This window comes from Canis aureus, chromosome 18 (genome assembly GCF_053574225.1).
Source record: "Canis aureus isolate CA01 chromosome 18, VMU_Caureus_v.1.0, whole genome shotgun sequence".
NCBI lineage: Eukaryota > Metazoa > Chordata > Mammalia > Carnivora > Canidae > Canis > Canis aureus.
The window spans coordinates 5,151,112-5,169,773 of NC_135628.1; the positions used below are offsets into that span (position 1 = coordinate 5,151,112).

The 18,662-nt window shown below is 33.6% G+C and overlaps 1 protein-coding gene across 1 annotated transcript in view; it reads right to left on the bottom strand.

The window, feature by feature from the left end:
- Positions 1–18,662, bottom strand: part of CAPZA2 (capping actin protein of muscle Z-line subunit alpha 2) — a 60,410-nt gene that overhangs the window by 11,872 nt on the left and 29,876 nt on the right. The window contains exons 2-6 of the mRNA XM_077856027.1: positions 16,824–16,887; positions 12,747–12,798; positions 6,951–7,014; positions 2,541–2,747; positions 882–961 (exon numbers count right to left, since the gene is read on the bottom strand). Of these exons, the coding sequence (XP_077712153.1) occupies positions 882–961; positions 2,541–2,747; positions 6,951–7,014; positions 12,747–12,798; positions 16,824–16,887 (467 nt within the window). The remainder of the gene's footprint in view (positions 1–881; positions 962–2,540; positions 2,748–6,950; positions 7,015–12,746; positions 12,799–16,823; positions 16,888–18,662) is intronic.

An 18,662-nucleotide genomic window follows, 5' to 3' on the forward strand; every position in this document is an offset into this window, starting at 1 on the left:
CACGCTCCACACAGGGAGCCTGATGTGGGACTCAATCCCAGGTCTCCAGGATCACGCCCTGGGCTGAAGGCGGTGCTAAACCACTGAGCCACCTGGGCTACCTACTGACTGGACTTTTATAAGGAATAATCAACGAATTTGATTAAAAAATTATAATTTAATTAAAATGAAATTATGATTGTAATCTGCCTCACTGTATAAAACATGCCATGTACATTGGCAACCAAGCACAAAGCAATCAACATGAAAACATCTACTTCAGAAGCCCCAAAGCTTACCAGAAAAATCATCGTTCTTTCCTTCATAATACCTCTGTCCTCCTCTCCCATATAAGTCTCATTCAGGAACAATCTCTTCTCAGAATCAGCATATGGGCCTGCCAACTGGTCTGCTCGCAGGCACAAATGTTCCCTTAGGATGCTGCTTGCAAGTCTCTAAAAACACTCGATGCAATCCCACGCTCTTATTTGCTGAGTGTCAATGGATTTATCACTACCTTTGTTTATTTTTCGAAAGATTTTATGTATGTAGGTATGTATGTATTTGAGAGAGAGGAGGAGCAGAGGGAGAGGGACAAGTAGACTCTGTGCTGAACACAGAGCCCAATGTGGTGCTCAATCCCACAACCCTGAGATCACGACCTGAGCCAAAATCAAGAGTCAGATGATCAACTGAGCCACCCAGGAGCCCCTTACTGCTACCTTTAAATAATTATGCTGATTGTGGAGCAAATATCTTGCTCATGTCAAAAGGCTAAAGTTTTATGTTTAGGTTGCATTTAGTTAATTATACACAAAGGTATATTGGGTCCAACCAATAAAGCAAGGGCTACAAAGGATATGAATGTCAAAATTCCCCAGAAGCACAAAATTTTAACTTACCAAAAGTTTTTTGCTTGGAACTGATGGCTCTCTATGCATGCAATAATGGTTTGCTGTCCATCTATTTTTTTACCATATACCTTTAATGGCAAAGAAAATAAAAAGGGTGAATTCAGGACCATAGAATATTCAACTTTAAACATCTATAAAAAAAATTGTATGGCACTTTGGTAGGAACATATAAAAGAAAAATGAGACAGTTTATTTTAAACACATAGATACTAATCTGGTTGTTTCCACACAAACAAAAACTGGACCCACATTGTGATTATCATCTTTGTTTCCTTCACAATTTTAGGGGCTGTCATTTCTTTAGTCATTTTACAAAGTGCTGGGACAGAGGTGAGAAAATTAATTTACTTATAACTGAGAAAGGTCATTAAGAGAATGTCTGTGCTGGTATGATGATGTTATTTCATCTCTTGTTTACTGCTTTATAAGTGATAGATCATTTGTATCTTTCAATCCTCCAAATCCAACAAATAAGGACTCTCTAATACAACCTATTTATTCTTGAGTTATTCTTCCAAAATAATCCTAATCAACAAGGTTATAATTCAAAGAATTTGTAAAGTACTTGAGTTTATGCTGCAATTTTTCCTCAAATAATTACTGAGAGCTAGATACTTAAGGAGATTATATGAAATTTTGTCCTAACCAGAAAACTGAGAGTGAAATGGGATGCTAACAGTAATATTATGTTGGGACAGCAACTAAAAACTAGCATATACGGTAACCGCGGTTCTAGAGGTAGGCAGACAGAGGTCAGATCCAGAAGGCTGTGAAAGCCATGTTCAGAAGCCTGGACTCTATCCTAAACGTAATGGAAAAATCTTTGAATGATTTCCAGCATGGGACTTTCATGATGTGATCGGTTATTTCAAAAGATCACTGTGGCTATGGAGAAGATCACAGAAACACAAACAAACTGGAGGATGGAGGTAGGGCTGAAAAGCCTGCGTGGGTACAATCTTATGAAAAAAAGGAAAAGAAAAGCACTCCTAATTTCTACCATATTTCATCCTGCAAATATAAAAATAGATTAAACCTATGAAAGAATCACATTAAAAAAGAGACTTGGTTATTATAAAACTGACAAGGACAGGATTCCACTTCCAAATAATTTAATTTGCTCTAAGATCTTGTAACTTAATGAAAGGAAGCTTTTTTTTTTTTTAAGATTTATTCATTCATTCATTCATGAGAGACACAGAGAGAGACAGACACACAGGCAGAGGGAGAAGCAGGCTTCATGCAGGGAGCCCGACGTGGGACTCGATCCTGGGACTCCAGGATCATGCCATGGGCTGAAGGCAGGCGCTAAACCACTGAGCCACCCAGGCGTCCCTTGATCTAAGCTTACTGAGATGAGTTATGGACATGAGAATAAAGAATCTTATATTATTATGCTGTAATCAATATATGACAACTCCTACTTGGATTTAATTCAAGGTACAACCATTTTCCCATTTTGTGCAATCATAATATATTTATTATTTAGAGTTTTTTGAAAAAAAAAACATTCTTAGAAATAAAAGAAAAAAGAAAAAAAATGGTGAGTTAAAAAATGTCAGTTTTGTAAATTACAGCTTTCAAGAAATCATAAAAACAGTCATATTTACATAAGACAAAAGAAAAATATGCATATTGATGACTTACAGTGCAGACCCCATTTGGATAATGTTCTTTTACATAGGCTCGCAGAGCAGTTTCTACTGAAGTTCTCCATGATTCAACTGCATTTTCTGCTTCATATGGTCTTGGATCAGTTGCTTCCTTTCTTAAGTGATCAAATTTGAAACAGATTCTGTTTTTGGGATCCAAAAACTTTCCATTTCCTAAGTCGCCATGTTCTGTTATCAATACCTTCAATGATGTGATGAATTTTGGAAAAAAAAAAAGTATTTAAAATAGCATTTAAGTACTGACATATATTAATATACATTCATTTAAATTTTGCCCTTAACATTGTAAAATAATTCTACTCTAAGAAATTGTCTTAACTATATGGCACAACTATAATAATTCAAATGAGGCTATTGTTACTTAGATCAGTGGATCTAATTTTCTCCCACTATAACTTCTGGCTACCTGATGAAAAGAATGCATCTTCTAATATGTGGCTGGAGTTTTTTTGTTGTTTTGTTTTATTTTTTTTTATTTATTTTTTATTTTATTATTTTTTTTATGATAATTACAGAGAGAGAGGGAGGCAGAGACACAGACAGAGGGAGAAGCAGGCTCCATGCACCGGGAGCCCGACGTGGGATTCGATCCCGGGTCTCCGGGATCACGCCCTGGGCCAAAGGCAGGCGCCAAACCGCTGCGCCACCCAGGGATCCCTGTTGTTTTGTTTTAAAACTATAAACAGTTTACTATTTCTGTTACCAGTTTCCAGTTCTCAAAACTAAGGAACTGGTAACAACTTTCAATGAGAATGGCTACAAGAATAGCTTTAATCCAAAGACAATACTCTTCAGTGTGTCCTATATTGTTCCTAGGCCCATACTTTCCATTTACTGTGAAGTGTCTGCTTGTTTCTATAATCTATTCACTGACAGTTGTCTTCAACTGACTTCCAAAGTTTTAAACAGGTAACTTACTTATTTATGTACATTTAAGTTGTACATGCATAAACTTGATACTTTGCGCTTTATTTTAAAATTTCCCTCTTGTTCTTCCCTTGCAACTCTCCCAATCTTTCACTCCTTACCTATGTTAGGACTTCCTCATCCCTCTGATAAAATCATGTACACACAGCATATATCCTTCTAAATTTTTTTCAGCCATATAATCCCACACAGATAAATAAAAACTTATCTGTGTATACATACACACACATTCAGGGTTTTGGGGGTCACTTGTACAAGAATGGAATGAACATGCACACGCACACATATTTTTCTGCATCTGTTTTTTTTCAATATCAACACCTTATAGAAATCCTTCAAAGTCAGCTGGTAAACCTCTCATCATTCTTTCTAATGGCTGTATAATGTCCCATAATGTGGATATAACTTAATTTATTCTGCCATTCTGCTACTGATGGACCTCTCTTTTATTTCCAGGCTGTTTTCTTTTTTGGGGGGATGAACGGGTACCTTAAAAATGTAAAAAATAAGTACTTTTGTACATATATTTTAACATGCTAATGTTTTTATTTCCATTAGATGCTTCCATTTTTCTTAAATATATTCCCAGTAGTGGGAACAGTAGATAAAGGGTCTGTTTTTCATTTTTAATACATTTCCAAAAAATGGCTATGACAATCCACATTTTTATGAACAGTGTATAAGATATGCTTCCCTTCATATTACAATCAATAGGCATATGATTCTTTTTTTCAATCTGATGGGTATAAAATATCTCATTACTTTAATTACATTTCTCTGACTACTGACTGATCTAAATATTGCTTTGTGTGTGGGCCATTTGCTCTTCTGTGAGCAAATATTCTTTAATATTTTTCATCTGAGATTTTTTGTTTTCATATTAATTTATAAGTATTTTGTTTAAGGTATCTTTTTCATTTTATGGTTAACTATTATGTAGCAAAATGTCCATCTTTTCTCTTACAGTTTCTGGGTTTCCAGGCTTATTTAAGATAGTCTTCCCTGTTCTAATATTGTCTCATGTAGACTCTTTCCTCTTAAACTTTTAGTCGTTTTACAAATTTTAATCCTCCTGAAATTTATTTCTGTATATTGTATGAGATAGAGGTTCAATTTAATCTTAACAGAAACCAGTTATGCCAATCTTTTATTATTTGTGTATCTAAATTATAATCTTGTCACACATAAAAATTTACATATATTTTGGGACTAAATTCTGGTTCTATATGCTGCAGCACAGATATATTTGTGTACTTTATACAATAACATCCTGATTTGACTTTAAATTGGTTGTAAAGCATCTTCTAGCTATCTAGTTAAGGAATTCTTTCTTACTCATTCTTTTTGTTCTTACATTTTTTTTTCAAGCAGGAATTTTTTTGCATAAACTTCATGAACATTCTTAAAAATATATTTTATTTATTTATTCATGAGAAACAGAGAGAGAGAGAGGCAGAGACACAGGCAGAGCAAGAAGCAGGCTCCATGCAAGGAGCCCGACATGGGACTCAATCCCACCCTGGACTGAAGGTGGTGCTAAACTGCTGAGCCACCCAGACTGCCCAAACTTCATGAACGTTTTGACCAATTAAGAAAACTATCAGGATTCTAATCAAATTGCATTAAATTCATATTTTAATTTTTTAATAATTTAACTTCCTATTTTCAGAATGGAATGTGGTATTGCCTTTCCATTGTTCATATCCTGTTTTATGTTTTAAGAAGACAATCACCTTCTCTTCACAATCCTTTGCCTTTCTTGTTCAGGTAATTCCTAGGTTAATGCAGAGTTTAACCAATTAAAATGGAATTCCTACCCCTCCAACCATTTCCAGCGTAAAGTACTTATTTGGTGCAATGGAGGACATCTAATGAGTTTTGTATACTTACCTTAAATTCAGCCATCTCACAAAATTGTTTTAAGTCTACTAGTTTCTTTTGGTTAGCATTCTTATATAAATGCTGTTACCAAGAGTTTTCTTTTCTAAAGCTTTAAAAGTTCTCATTCTCTTGTCTTATTTGCTATACCTCCATTATGTTAGATAATAATAAGAGGACAAACCTGGCAAATTTTCTATTTTAACTATAATTATTTTAGTGTTTGTTTGTAGTCTATGATATTTACTGTGACTTTACTGTGATTTACAGTCTACTTAAGAGGTCTTCCTTCTTCTATCCCTAGGTTACTTAGGAATTTTGTAATGAGGACTAGCTGCTTGATTACACTATTGATGCATGATAATGTTTTCTCTTTGTTGGTTAATAGATAAGATCAATATATTGCCTTACATGGAACCACTCATGCATTCCTATAATAAAATCTATTTAGTCTCGATTTGTCATTCTTTTGATAAATTCCAGAATTCCATCTGTTAATATCTAAAGTTTTTAAGTCTATGGTCATAAGTGAGATTACAGTTTGCTTTTTGTTTTATCTTTATTAGGTTTAAGTACTAATATTATGCCAGGTTCATAAATGAGTTTGGGAGTTATCCAACATTTAAAAAAATACATTCCCTGAACCCAGCAAATATTCTTTTAGGAATGTATTTTAAGAAAATAATGGTCAATACTGTGCTCAGAGGTACAAAGATTTACAATACAGCTTTGTTTACAATTAAAGACAAAAAAAATCTCCCCAAAAAAATAAATTTAAGAGATTAATAAAATGAAACACTATATAGCTTTATACGTGTAGGTGTGTGTATACATACACACAGCATGTCTATATATGTAAACTTGTTTTCTCTGCAGTTACGAGTCATCTGTCTAGGCTCTCTTTTCCCCCTGTAAATACAAGACTACATATTATATAATGAATAATGCCAAATGCAAGCTTTGACATAACTGGTCATTAAGAATTGTTAAAATTCTTTCATGTTCTACCTACCAGTTCCTTCTTCATATTGTTTTATGAAAGTTGTGCTTCGCACAATCACTGTTTGATTATTAGTATCTCTAAACCAGAAAAAACAAAAACAAAAACAAAAACCAAACTAATGATCTTTGGTGGCTTTTCTTAACTTAGCAATTCTAACTTTCACTTTGGAAAGAAAAGATTTAATAATTACTAAATGCTAAGTTACTCACATGAAGAACTGTAGAATTCCAGAGCAACCAAAATATGATATAAATCTTACTAATATATATTCTAGATTTTGGATTAATATAGGATTGATTTTTTTTCCTATAAAAAACAAGAAAGTAGATTTAAAGCAATTATTTTCTAAACTCTTAAAAGAGTTACATTTGAATACTTCTAAAAGGGACTTTCTGCTAACAGTATTATTGGTCTCCACAAAAAACCCCCAAATTTTCAATTATTTTGTCCATAAGTGGCTATCTTTAAAATGAACACTTTATCTTTAAACATACCACCTCATAGTTCTTGCAGAATATATTAACCATTATAAATGCAACACAGAAAAGTCAGATCCCGTGTTTATATGAAACATACCTGATCTTCATAACCTTCAATTTTTACTGGAGTAAACTGGTCCAAGTTATACTGTGCAAATGCACTATAAAAGAGAAAGGCCAATTATTTAAAGTTACAAAACTCAACACTCTTAAAATAGTACGAACAATTCACTTGTCAATAAATCTCCTGCACTACACATGGCAAGTTAAATATTACGACTCTCCATTACAGATCTCTTATTAACTATAAATATTATATAGATATGGCTATTTTTTAAACTGATGAATAATATGCAGCCTTCAATGTTTAGCAAAAGAAAATTAAAACAGTAAATATAGTTTGTCTTTTCACTCAATACCTTGAAAGTAAAAGGTTAGCCATCTAACAAGATACGTATCTAATTATTCGAGTATGTATTTAGCATACAACACACCAGGAATCAGAGTAGTTATTATGAGAGATACAAGAGCAATCCGACAGATCCTATGATCAGAGGACTTACAGTTGGGTAGGAGAGATAACAGATAAGCACAATCATAACACAAAGTAGAAAGTATTGTAAGACAATGAGCAATAAAGAAAGCATCAAGGAAAATATACATTTTTAAAAATTATATTCCACTAAGGCAAGGCTATATGCAAAGATATATGTAAGAAGAGTTTTAGAGGTGACTTCATTAGAAATTTGACACTAAGAAATGGCCTTGAAATAATGAGTAGGCAAAAACTAGAGGGATGGGAAGAAAAGAATATTTCAATTAGAGGGACCAGGATAAACTAAACACATGGGAAGACAGGTTAGATCCACATCATAGCACCAAGCTCAATGCCCGACACATAGCACGTGCTCAATTGTATTTACTAAATTAAAGTGAAAAGCCCTGACTGATAGAATTATTATTTCATTTGGGAGGCAAAACAGAATCACTGAAGCTTTCTGAGAAAGAAGAACCTAAGTACCTTTAAAGAAGATTAATTTGGCTGCAGTGTGTATGACAAGTGGACAGTGGAGCAACTAGAGCCACAAAAAAAGCAGTTAGGTGGTTATTAGGCAAATGTCCATGTTAGAACTGCTGAAGAGTCTGAACTAAGAAATGGTGACAAAATGGATTCAACAATAAATCCTCTCTCTACTTTCATATAAGTATAATATATGGTAATATAAGGTAATACTACATTACCTAATTATGTAATACACTTATAGGAAAGATTCTCATAGTACAGAAAATTACCTGAAAAATATGTAAGGACCATATTATATTTTTATTAAATCTAAAACCTGGGTATTTTTTTCTCCACTTAACAGAAAAGATATTGAGTATTTTAAAATTTAGAAATACATCTGTCAACCTAATCTACTTGGAAGATTTTCTGGATAGCAAGACATCCACTGAATTTTCAGGTTATTAGCTACTGAGTATCCTCTACAAAGGAATGTTCGGATAAGCAAAGCCATTACTGATAAATTAACAGCAGACTAACAAATGTAAAAAGTACTTTGAGATTAAAAATAAAAATAGTATTCTAGATCGAGAAAGTAGGATTCATTTTCCAGTCAAAGATATATGTAAATAATAAATGTAGATAGTAATTTGGTCCTAGGCCTTTTACTACCCAGAATATCAAACCTCATCGATCTATCACTTGGGAATGAGGGAAGAACAGGAAATCTGAAAAGTGACAATGAGTATGAAAATAGGTAAAATGTTATCTTAAATGCTCAAAGCACGTTAAATAGGTGATAGTTACATGGTACAATGGAAAAGATACTAACCTAGCAGTGAGAATATAAAATACCTAGGTTTTGTCCAAACCCCATTATCAGCTAGCATGTGGCCCACTTACCTTATCTATAAAAAGAGGGCTTTGGATTAGCTGACTTCTAAAGTCCCTTCAGTTCAGAAATTTACTCTATCCACCTACTCATCATCTACTCACCCATCCCCCCACCCATGCAAATATCTAGGTGTTCAGCCCTCTCACTAGACACAATGAAAACAGTGATTTCTCTGCCCTATACAGTTCTATGGCCCAATCATCCTCTTCTAAATACCTGCTCCTGTATTTAGATTTTTACACTCATTACTATTAGTCATGCAACAGTCACAGACTCTACTTTTCACCAGGTGTCTCCCTCAGTTTAGCCATATTATTTCCCTATTTACTATTCAAACCCTGTTCATCATTTAAATTCAGCTCAAAACCACTTCTAAATAGAAATTAAGAATTTCTCCCTTTGGGCTCCAAAGGCTTTTGATATGTCTGTATTATAATAATACTTTATTTCATTTGGCCTGATACCGAACATATCTAACTCCCCACTAGAAAATCCCTAAGAGGCTTATTTTATCATCACAGTGAGGTCTGGCAATCACATGTCAGTTGAATAAAAGGCTCTTTCTGGGTATTTAGAAGACTTGAGAATACCGACTCTTTAGTATGTCTACGCTTACATACTATGAAACATATCTAATTTGTGCCTTTATATCCCATTAAAACCACTCTTAAGGGGCACCTGGGTGGCTGGCTCAGTGGTTGAGCGACTCCTTTTGGTTCTGGTCGTGATCCCCAGGTACTGGGATTGAGTCCTGCATTACGCTCCCCGTAGGGAGTCTGCTTCTATCTCTGCCTATGTCTCTGCCTCTCTTTCTGTGTCTTTCATGAATAAATAATGAAAAAATCTTTAAAAAAATAATAAAATAAAACCACTCTTAAGAATAATACCCATGTTTTTCCCCCTTATAGAAAGATAGGAAGAGGGGGACAATAAGATTTAAAAAGCTAAAGGACAGGGAAAAACAGAAAGAAACAAAGAAAGAATTACATATATGTAAGAAAGAGAAGTACCTGTACAAAAGAAATTCAATATCCAAGATGACAACTTAAGAAATGAGACAGACTATGGCAATGTACTTACTCTGGTGAAACTGCCACTAGGACACATTCTAAATGTTTTCAACACACTTTGCAAACTAGCGTTATGGGGTTTTGGACAGCCTCAATTATAGGCAATGAATCTTCTTAGAGGGTGAAACCAGATTTGGAGATATTTTAAAAGTAATTCAGAACCAAGTCTAGTGAACAGTGAGTATGATACTATTTTTGCCTGAAAATTATTTCATGGAGAGGATACTGTGAACCTGAGTAATATAGTTCTAAAGTCAATCACAGATACCCTCAGATGTTTACAAAATGAATTCAAATGAATAGTTTTGAGAAATTTGGAAAGAATACTACTAAAGTCAACAAAAAAATTAATATTTTCTCTAAGTGTTCATCTGGTTAGCAATCACTTACTGATAGTATAACTACATGCAAGACAGTTTGAACTTTCTACTTAAGATTTTGGTGGGGGTTTTTTGGTATCATACAATAAACATCTTGTTTTATCATTACCTACTGATTTCTTCAGACTCATTTCCTTAGAATATCAGAGTTTCAGGCATTTTAATGTATATACCTCCTGAAATGTGGACAATTGTCCCCATAAAGTGTTTTATAATAAAAGAGAAATGTGCTCACATTCTGATTCTTTTTTACAACAAATCCAATTTATTTAATTTAAATGTAAAAACCATCATCAGATAAGTACTTCTTTGGACAAATAAAATTTCAATACTTTCATCATTTTTGAGTCAATTATATGGCTATTTCATACCATTAAATAATTATGAATATTTCTTTGACCTTCATTAAACTTTATTTTGAGGAAAAGTTCTTATTCTTTCAACAAGTCAAGTTTCTCATTTTCTTGAGTAAAAACAAAATACCCCCTCCCCCAAAAGCACTAATTCTTGCATCTACATGAAGCAATCCATACATTTATTTACCACAGAGAACTCGGAGGAAAAGTACTCTGAAAGCACTGGTGTTAGAAGTTATAAATGCTCTACATCTTCTTTACTTCTGTAAGATTTTCTCAACATGCCATATGCTATTATAAGGAAAATTAATTTTACTTGAATATACAAATAATTTTTTAAAATTTACCCATGAGAGACACATGATGAGAGAGAGAGAGAGAGAGAGAGAGAGAGAAGCAGAGGCATAGGCAGAAGGAGAAGCAGGCTCCTTGCAGGGAGCCTGACGTAGGACTGGATCCCAGATCCTGGAATCACGCCCTGAGCCAAAGGTAGATGCTCAACCGGAGCCACCCAGGTGTCCCAAATACACAAATAATGCAAATAAAGTTTAAAGAACTTAGGAATAAGTAGCCATTCACTTAGAAGCTTATCATTAAAGTCAAAGATATAAATTGATTTCTATACAGCACTTTAATAATTAACAGGAGTGGAAGCACCCCAAATGTCCACTGACAGATGAATAAACAAAATGTGATACATATATACTCAGTATTAAAAAGGAATAAAAAAATAAAAAAAAATAAAAAAAAAAATAAAAAGGAATAAAATTCGGACACATGCCACAACATGAATGAACACAAAAGACACTATGCTTAGTAGAATAAACCAGTCACAAAATGACAAATAACGTATGATTCCACTTCTATGCAACACCTAGTGAGGTCAAATTCATAGAGACAAAAAACAGAATGGTAGTTGCCAGGGGCAGAGGGAAGGGGAGAATGAGAAATTATTGCTTAATGGATATGGAGTTTTAGTTTGGGAAAATAAAAAAAGTTCTGGAGATGGATGGTGGTGATAGTTACACAATGTGAATGACTTAATGCCAAAGACGTGTATTCTTAAAATGGTTAAATTTTATATTAAGTACATTTTCTCCCAATAAAAATAATAGGGTGAAACAGATAAAGAGGATTAAGAATACACTTATTGTGATGAGCACTGAGTAATGTATAAATCGCTGAATCACTACATTGTACACCTGAAATTAACATAATACTATATGTTAATTATATTGGAATTAAAAAACAAAGAGATCTATAAATAAAAGTTGCTATTAAAAGATAACAGGAATTTAAATCAGAAGCAAAATGAGATATGCCTAGAGGTCTGTTGAACCTCTAACTTCATTAGGGTTAACTATAAAGGACAGATTTGATAAAGCCTTTAAACATTATAAAAACAGAATAAGAACAAATTTCCCCCGGTTCAAGAATTCATATATTTGGTAGAATATTAGGGTGAGAAAAGGTGCCCAGACAGATACTAAACACTCTTTGCAAGGTACCTAAAAATCTCCAATGAGTAATGGAACTGGTTAGCCTAACATAGGAGTCCCCACCTTACTTTTGGAGGTGGGAATAGAGAATTAATTATTTCTCCAAAATCCTAAGACAGTTGTGGCAAGTCCTGATTGTGGTCACTGGTCCAAAGACGTACGAGGACTGCCTATTTTTTTGGATCACTCACAAATCCAGTAAATATTTATTTATTTAATATATGTCAGGTATTGTATTAGGTATTGATGAATGAATAAAATGAACTCCTAATCCTAAAAAATCTATTAGGGTCAAACACAGAACAAAAAGTAAAACCTGCATTAAAAAGCAATCACAATTTCAAAAATCAAAGTTTCCAGATAATTTTATCCAACCCTGCAATGCCAAAATCTCGTGCTGAGTTTATAAGCCACTGCCAAATACTCAATAGATAATTTCAGGTTATAATTGTGTCCCTATGTCCCTCTGTGATCAAAAGTATTTCTCTTTTGAGTGATTACACACATATAATGCACATATATATTTAAACCTCAACAAAAATATTTCTCCTCTATGTACATACATATGATATACATATATATTTAAAGTTGATGTGTGAATATCTATTTCAGGGATTATTGCTTAAAAAACACCTTTAAAACATTTTTTTCTCATTATGCCACTTAGTTAATATAATATATAATACTTACTGAGCTGCTCCTTCCCTGAGAAGATTATCATTATTAAGCAGTAACCGAACATCTGCAAAATAAGTATTAGGTTTTCTATATTATTATTTTTATATGTTTGAAATTCTTATGTAATGAATGCAGATTCCTTTGGTCATGTATTAACATTCCCCAGTCTTCCCCCACACCCACCATGTAAGCAAGATTAAAAATTTTTTAATTATTTTTTTTTAATGATAGTCACACACAGAGAGAGAGAGAGAGAGGCAGAGACATAGGCAGAGGGAGAAGCAGGCTCCATGCACCGGGAACCCGACGTGGGACTCGATTCCGGGTCTCCAGGATCGCGCCCTGGGCCAAAGGCAGGCGCTAAACCGCTGCGCCACCCAGGGATCCCCCGCAAGATCAAAATTTTACTATGATGACCAAAATAATCACAAAAACACACCAAGGTACTATTATTATTATTATTAAAGATATTGGTTAGGAACAGGAGAGGGAATTAAACAGAAATAGAAATTTCCCCAGCTATTTGAAAGTTCCCTTTATGCTACTTGGCTTTTTACCTGCTTTTGCTAACTGAATGGAATCCAAGGAGGATTTTCACTTTTACCAAATGGCAATTGTTTCTCCACTTTATGTCATTTCGGCTAATGAAAGATTTCACAGAACTCTATTTTTGGATAGCAGAGGAAACCTGTAAATGTTATTTTATACCTTCTTAATTAATAGCCAATATAGGCAGACTGTAATGTATTTCCAAGGAATTACAGTGGAGTTTAAGCTCCATCAAAAAGATTGGTGAGAGTTGCAGAAGATGTCTGCCTCCTAATTTGACAACATTATCATGAGTTCCAAATGAATTTGCTTCATACAAAAAGGGATTAGGCAAGAAACAGCTTGTGAACAGAGCACAGATGTAGACATTTCTGTCCTCAGCTCATGTTCAAACAACAGATGAATGTATTTGGTTCAATATGGATAACTGCTTTATTTGATTTAGCAATCTCACTTTGGTTATTGATTCTTAATTCTGTTCTAATTTTAGACTCAATTATTATGTAGACATTTGCCTACTCATCATTAAAACATAACTTTAAAAATAATACTTTTCTTGGAAAATCTAAGCACTTTGTAAAACAATAGGGAAAAAATCCACATAATTTCACCAAACGGAATTCTAATCTTGGTATATTTTCTTTCTTTACTTTTGCTACACACTTGGCTATTTTACAGTTGTGATCATAAAATACATACTACAGTGCATTTCACTAAATGAAAATAACACAAAAAAACCTAAGTATCTCCCATTAAATTACTTAAATATAAACAGACTATATAGACCTTATAAAGGGTGTAAAATTGAACAGCCATTAAAAATAATGTAGATGTGAAAAAATTTATTTATCAACATGAAATACCTCCATAACACGATAAACAGCAAGGGGAAAACTCAGTATGCATAGTATTATCATATTTATGTAATGTCATATACCTGGTTCAACGGAGAATGGCAGAAGTATTTAATTCAAACACTGGAGAACTAGAGGGCAGAATTTTATGTGATCTTTAGATTCAATTTTGCACTTTGGAAATTTTAGAATGACTACGAATCATTTTTACATAAATCATAAAGCTACTCCAAAGAAGAAATACTGACTATTCACATGCCTCTTCTCAGCAGCAGGCCCAAATTTAAAAAATAATCTCTTCTGCTAACCACTAAAATAATACTAATTAGATTTCTAAATTAACTGATTTTAAGCAATGGAAGCTACTGCCTAAAAAATTATTCTTAAAAAACAGACATTTAAAATTACAGTTCTTCCTATCTCACAAAGCAAACTGGAGAGATTTGATATGATCTTTTCACGTTCAATATTTAAAACATAATCATGAATAGTGGTGCTGCGTGGTAGTGTATCTCTTCCAGTACTAAATGGGAATAAAATTTAAAAGCATGATTTATTTAATCCAGTTAGCTTTACTCTGGAAAGCTTTCATCATAAGGAAATAACAGAAGAAGAAAATGAAAGATTTCACAGACAAAAGACAAAAGAATTTGAATAAAATCTGTTCTTAAAGAAAGGATCAGGCTGTGGTTCTAAGCCAGGTTGCACGTCAGAACCATAAGGTGGTGAGTACGAGACTTAAACAAAACAAAACAAAAAATAAAACCCTTATGTTTCACAGCTCCAGCCCAGGTCTACTGCATCAGTTTCTGAGAATGAAGACCAGATATTTATGTTTCAATGATTCTAACATAGCCAGCCTAGGAAACGGTATTTGGGAACCACTAAATCAACATGATTTTATGACTTATAATTCTAAAATCTGTTGCTTCTCTTGGAATCATCATACTGGTGTTATCAACAAAAACAGCAATGAAGGGACATCTGGGTGGCTCAGTATCTGCCTTCAGCTCAGGGCATGATCCCAGTCCCGGGATCGAGTCCCATGTCGGGCTCCCGGCATGGAGTCTGCTTCTCCCTCTGCCTGTGTCTCTGCCTGTGTCTCTGCCTCTCTTTCTCTGTGTCTCTCATGAATAAATAAATAAAATCTTAAAAAATAAATAAAAATAAAGTACTCCCTATTTAAAACTTACATGTAATATTCTATATCCCACTTCTGTTCCATAGCTCACTCTCCATCCCAAACCTAGTGAATGGCTTATCCTAAACACCCAAATTTATTGTACCTCAACATAGAACTTACCAACATCAATTTCCAGAGAGACTCAGAAAAGCAATTTCTAGGACTCATACATTCTTTTAGGGCCTTTCTAATGAACAAATTTGTAGGGCATTTAATTCAAGGTAAGAACATTCAGTGAAAAACATCTAGAATTTACAATTCATTCTTGGTTCTATTAATTGCACAAGAGTTTGTGAGCCATTGGCTTTAGTGTAGTTTCACCGCTATCAGTTCAAGTTACATGCCAACTTTTGAACCTAAGGAATATATAGAGGCTGAAGTTAAACCCTTCAGGAAGCAGAAATATTTGTGAATTCTCTCCCAATTTTATAATTCACTATTTGAGATTTTACAGTTATCTTAAAAGGCAGAATATAGTGTAGACTTCCCATTCTAAGTGTAGCTGAGTGGTTAAATTTTTAAATGCATAAAAATTATCCTAGGTAACTGCATTCAATCATGCATTGTAGTTTGTTGATGATTTAAGGAATTTTCAGGGTAATTTTAACTTCACAAAATTTTTACCTCATTTTTAGACTTTTAAACCTGATCTTTTTGAGGTGAGATTCCATTATATCTTATATGAATGAAAATGAGTGATTAAACTTCTTTAAAATATGTTTAAATAATTTACTCTGGAATAGAATGTTTTAAAAATAAAACTGAAGAGTTCTGTGTAAATTAGTTTTAATTTTAGACAGTGAAGGCCAAATATACATAAGTAGAAATAACACATTTACAGTGCCTATGGTAACTTATTCTTAAAACTGCTTAAGAAAAGTTTCATAAAAAGATCACTATAGGCCATTTTCCTGGTGATTGTTCATCCACAGCACTCTCACTGTTAAAGAGGAGCTATTGTTAATTTTTACAGCAACCAGGAGACTGGTTAACAGTTTACATTTCTGATCTATGTATGGGTAGATAACTATAAAAATGTTTGCCACTGAGGTTTAAAGAAGGGCATACTGTGAACTAATTTTTAAGCTATAAATTAAATAGTTTTCACACGTTCTCTTATCTTCTGAACATGCTGAAACAATGCCCTCCCCCCTTTTTTTGGCTGTTCATATTATACTAAGTTTTTCTTTAAAAGAAATACAAAAAAAAATGCATTTCACAATTCAAAAAAATAGTTAAAATTAAAAATCTGTTTTCAAAAAATTTAATATTACTCTTTTAAGGAGGTTAACTTAAACATAAGTTTCATATGTCTCATAAATATATTCACGCCATTATGAGATCAATATTGACAAAAAATTTTCCCTGTAATTCAGAAAGTACAGATTTTTCCTACATACTCCTCCCTCCCCTTAGCTTAGTTCTTTTGGTTATATAATTTATTCTTTTAAAAAGAGGAGTGCTTGATATATCAAGCCTTAATGCTATGAATTAAACACTCACCATTAAACACCTCATTAAATTCTCCAGGAGGGGCATGAATAATGAATTTTGCTGCTATTCGCACCTAAAACAGAAATGAAGATATAAATGTTCCATGGCATAGGCCTCTGCTAAAATAACCGAAAATACATTCAAAATTATACTACTTCAAAGTTCTACTGAAAATGGCTTTAAACTTTTTTCAAAGTTAGTGACGCTTCTTCAAACACCTTAAGTTTATTACTGCTTCAATCATTTAACAGAATCATAATGTATAGGCTGAATGCAGATAAAATATATATTTAACACATTTAAGGATGCAAAACTACCTACATACAAACATTTTCTTAGAAGTAAATTCTTTTAAACCAAAATGGGAAAAAAAAAAAAAAATCAATCAAGAAAATTTGTACCGGGCAGCCCTGGTGGCACAGCGGTTTGGCGCTGCCTGCAGCCTGGGGTGTGATCCTGGAGACCCAGGATCGAGTCCCACATCAGGCTCCCTGCATGGAGCCTGCTTCTCCCTCTGCCTGTGCCTCTGCCTCTCTCTCTGGGTCTATGAATAAATAAAATCTTAAAAAAAAAAGAAAAGAAAATTTGTGCGTGTGAAGAAATAAGATGCATTTAGGTAAAATGAAGAAAACAGATTTGCCATATTTATGTTTCTTTAAAATCACAAATTAGTGAAAAAATCTACAAAAGAAGGGGGAAGAAAGGTCTAAATTCAAAATGTTTTTCCTACAAAAAAAAAAAAAAAGAATCCTTTGACAAAATGTTTTTCCTAAGACTGATCTTAGGAAATTTTAGTTCGAAGATACGAGAGAGAAAATATCAAGAGGCATACTGACAGGCGTATTTTAGAGAATGAAGGCCAGGTCTAATAAGGAGATCAATTACTAATGAAAATAAGAGAGCTTAAATAGCATGCCCAATATTCTACTTTAGTAAAGTCTTGAATATTTCTAACAGTTTCCCAATCAATTTCTGACTACCCCAGCAACTTCCAAGTTGTGGCTGACTTCCCCCAAAGGGCAGTCCCCAACAAGCAGCAGCAACAGTAGCAATCTCGTCAAAAACTCATAATGATGGGCAGCACCCTAACTGACTGGATTAGACTCTGGAAATAAGACCTAGGAGCCACTATTTAAACAGGATTCCTAGGGGATTTTTTTTAACACACATTCATGTATTTGCTGAATTCAATATTGCCAAGGGACTTTGGCAAAAACAATTATTTTCATATTTCCCACTTTATTAGCTCGATGTAGAAACTGAAAATACGGGACAGCAAAAGAAATAGTAATATATGTGTATAGGTGTTCTACATATAGGTGCATGCATCTAACTATACATGATTTTCGGAGGAGACAGATGAAAAAGAGGTTATCTATGGCTAGAAAGATATCTCTAGTTAGAGGCCACATACGTAACAAGGCCTTAAAAAGGTAGAACATTTCAATTTAAAACAAAAAGAAAAAGTCTTTGTAGTCTGGAACGCTAAAAAGTTTGAAATAAAATCTGTAACTATAGTCGGATACCACTGAGAGACAACAATGATGAAAAAGATTTCTTTTAACAGGATTATTTAAATCAGTGTTCACCAAGCACACTACATGAATTAGGTTATTTATTCTTCACAACAACCCTATGAGGTAGTTCCTATTTGTAATTTTTTGATGCGGTAGGTAACTGAAGCAGAAGAGGTTAATAAGTAAGTTGGTCTGATTCCTGAATCTACACTTTCATTCACTACATTATACTGCTTCTCAGATTTAAAATAGTTTTGGTAGAATGGGTACAATCTTCCCACCAAAAGATGAACGTGTAGCTACCAAACAGCTACCTCAGTATAAACCTTTT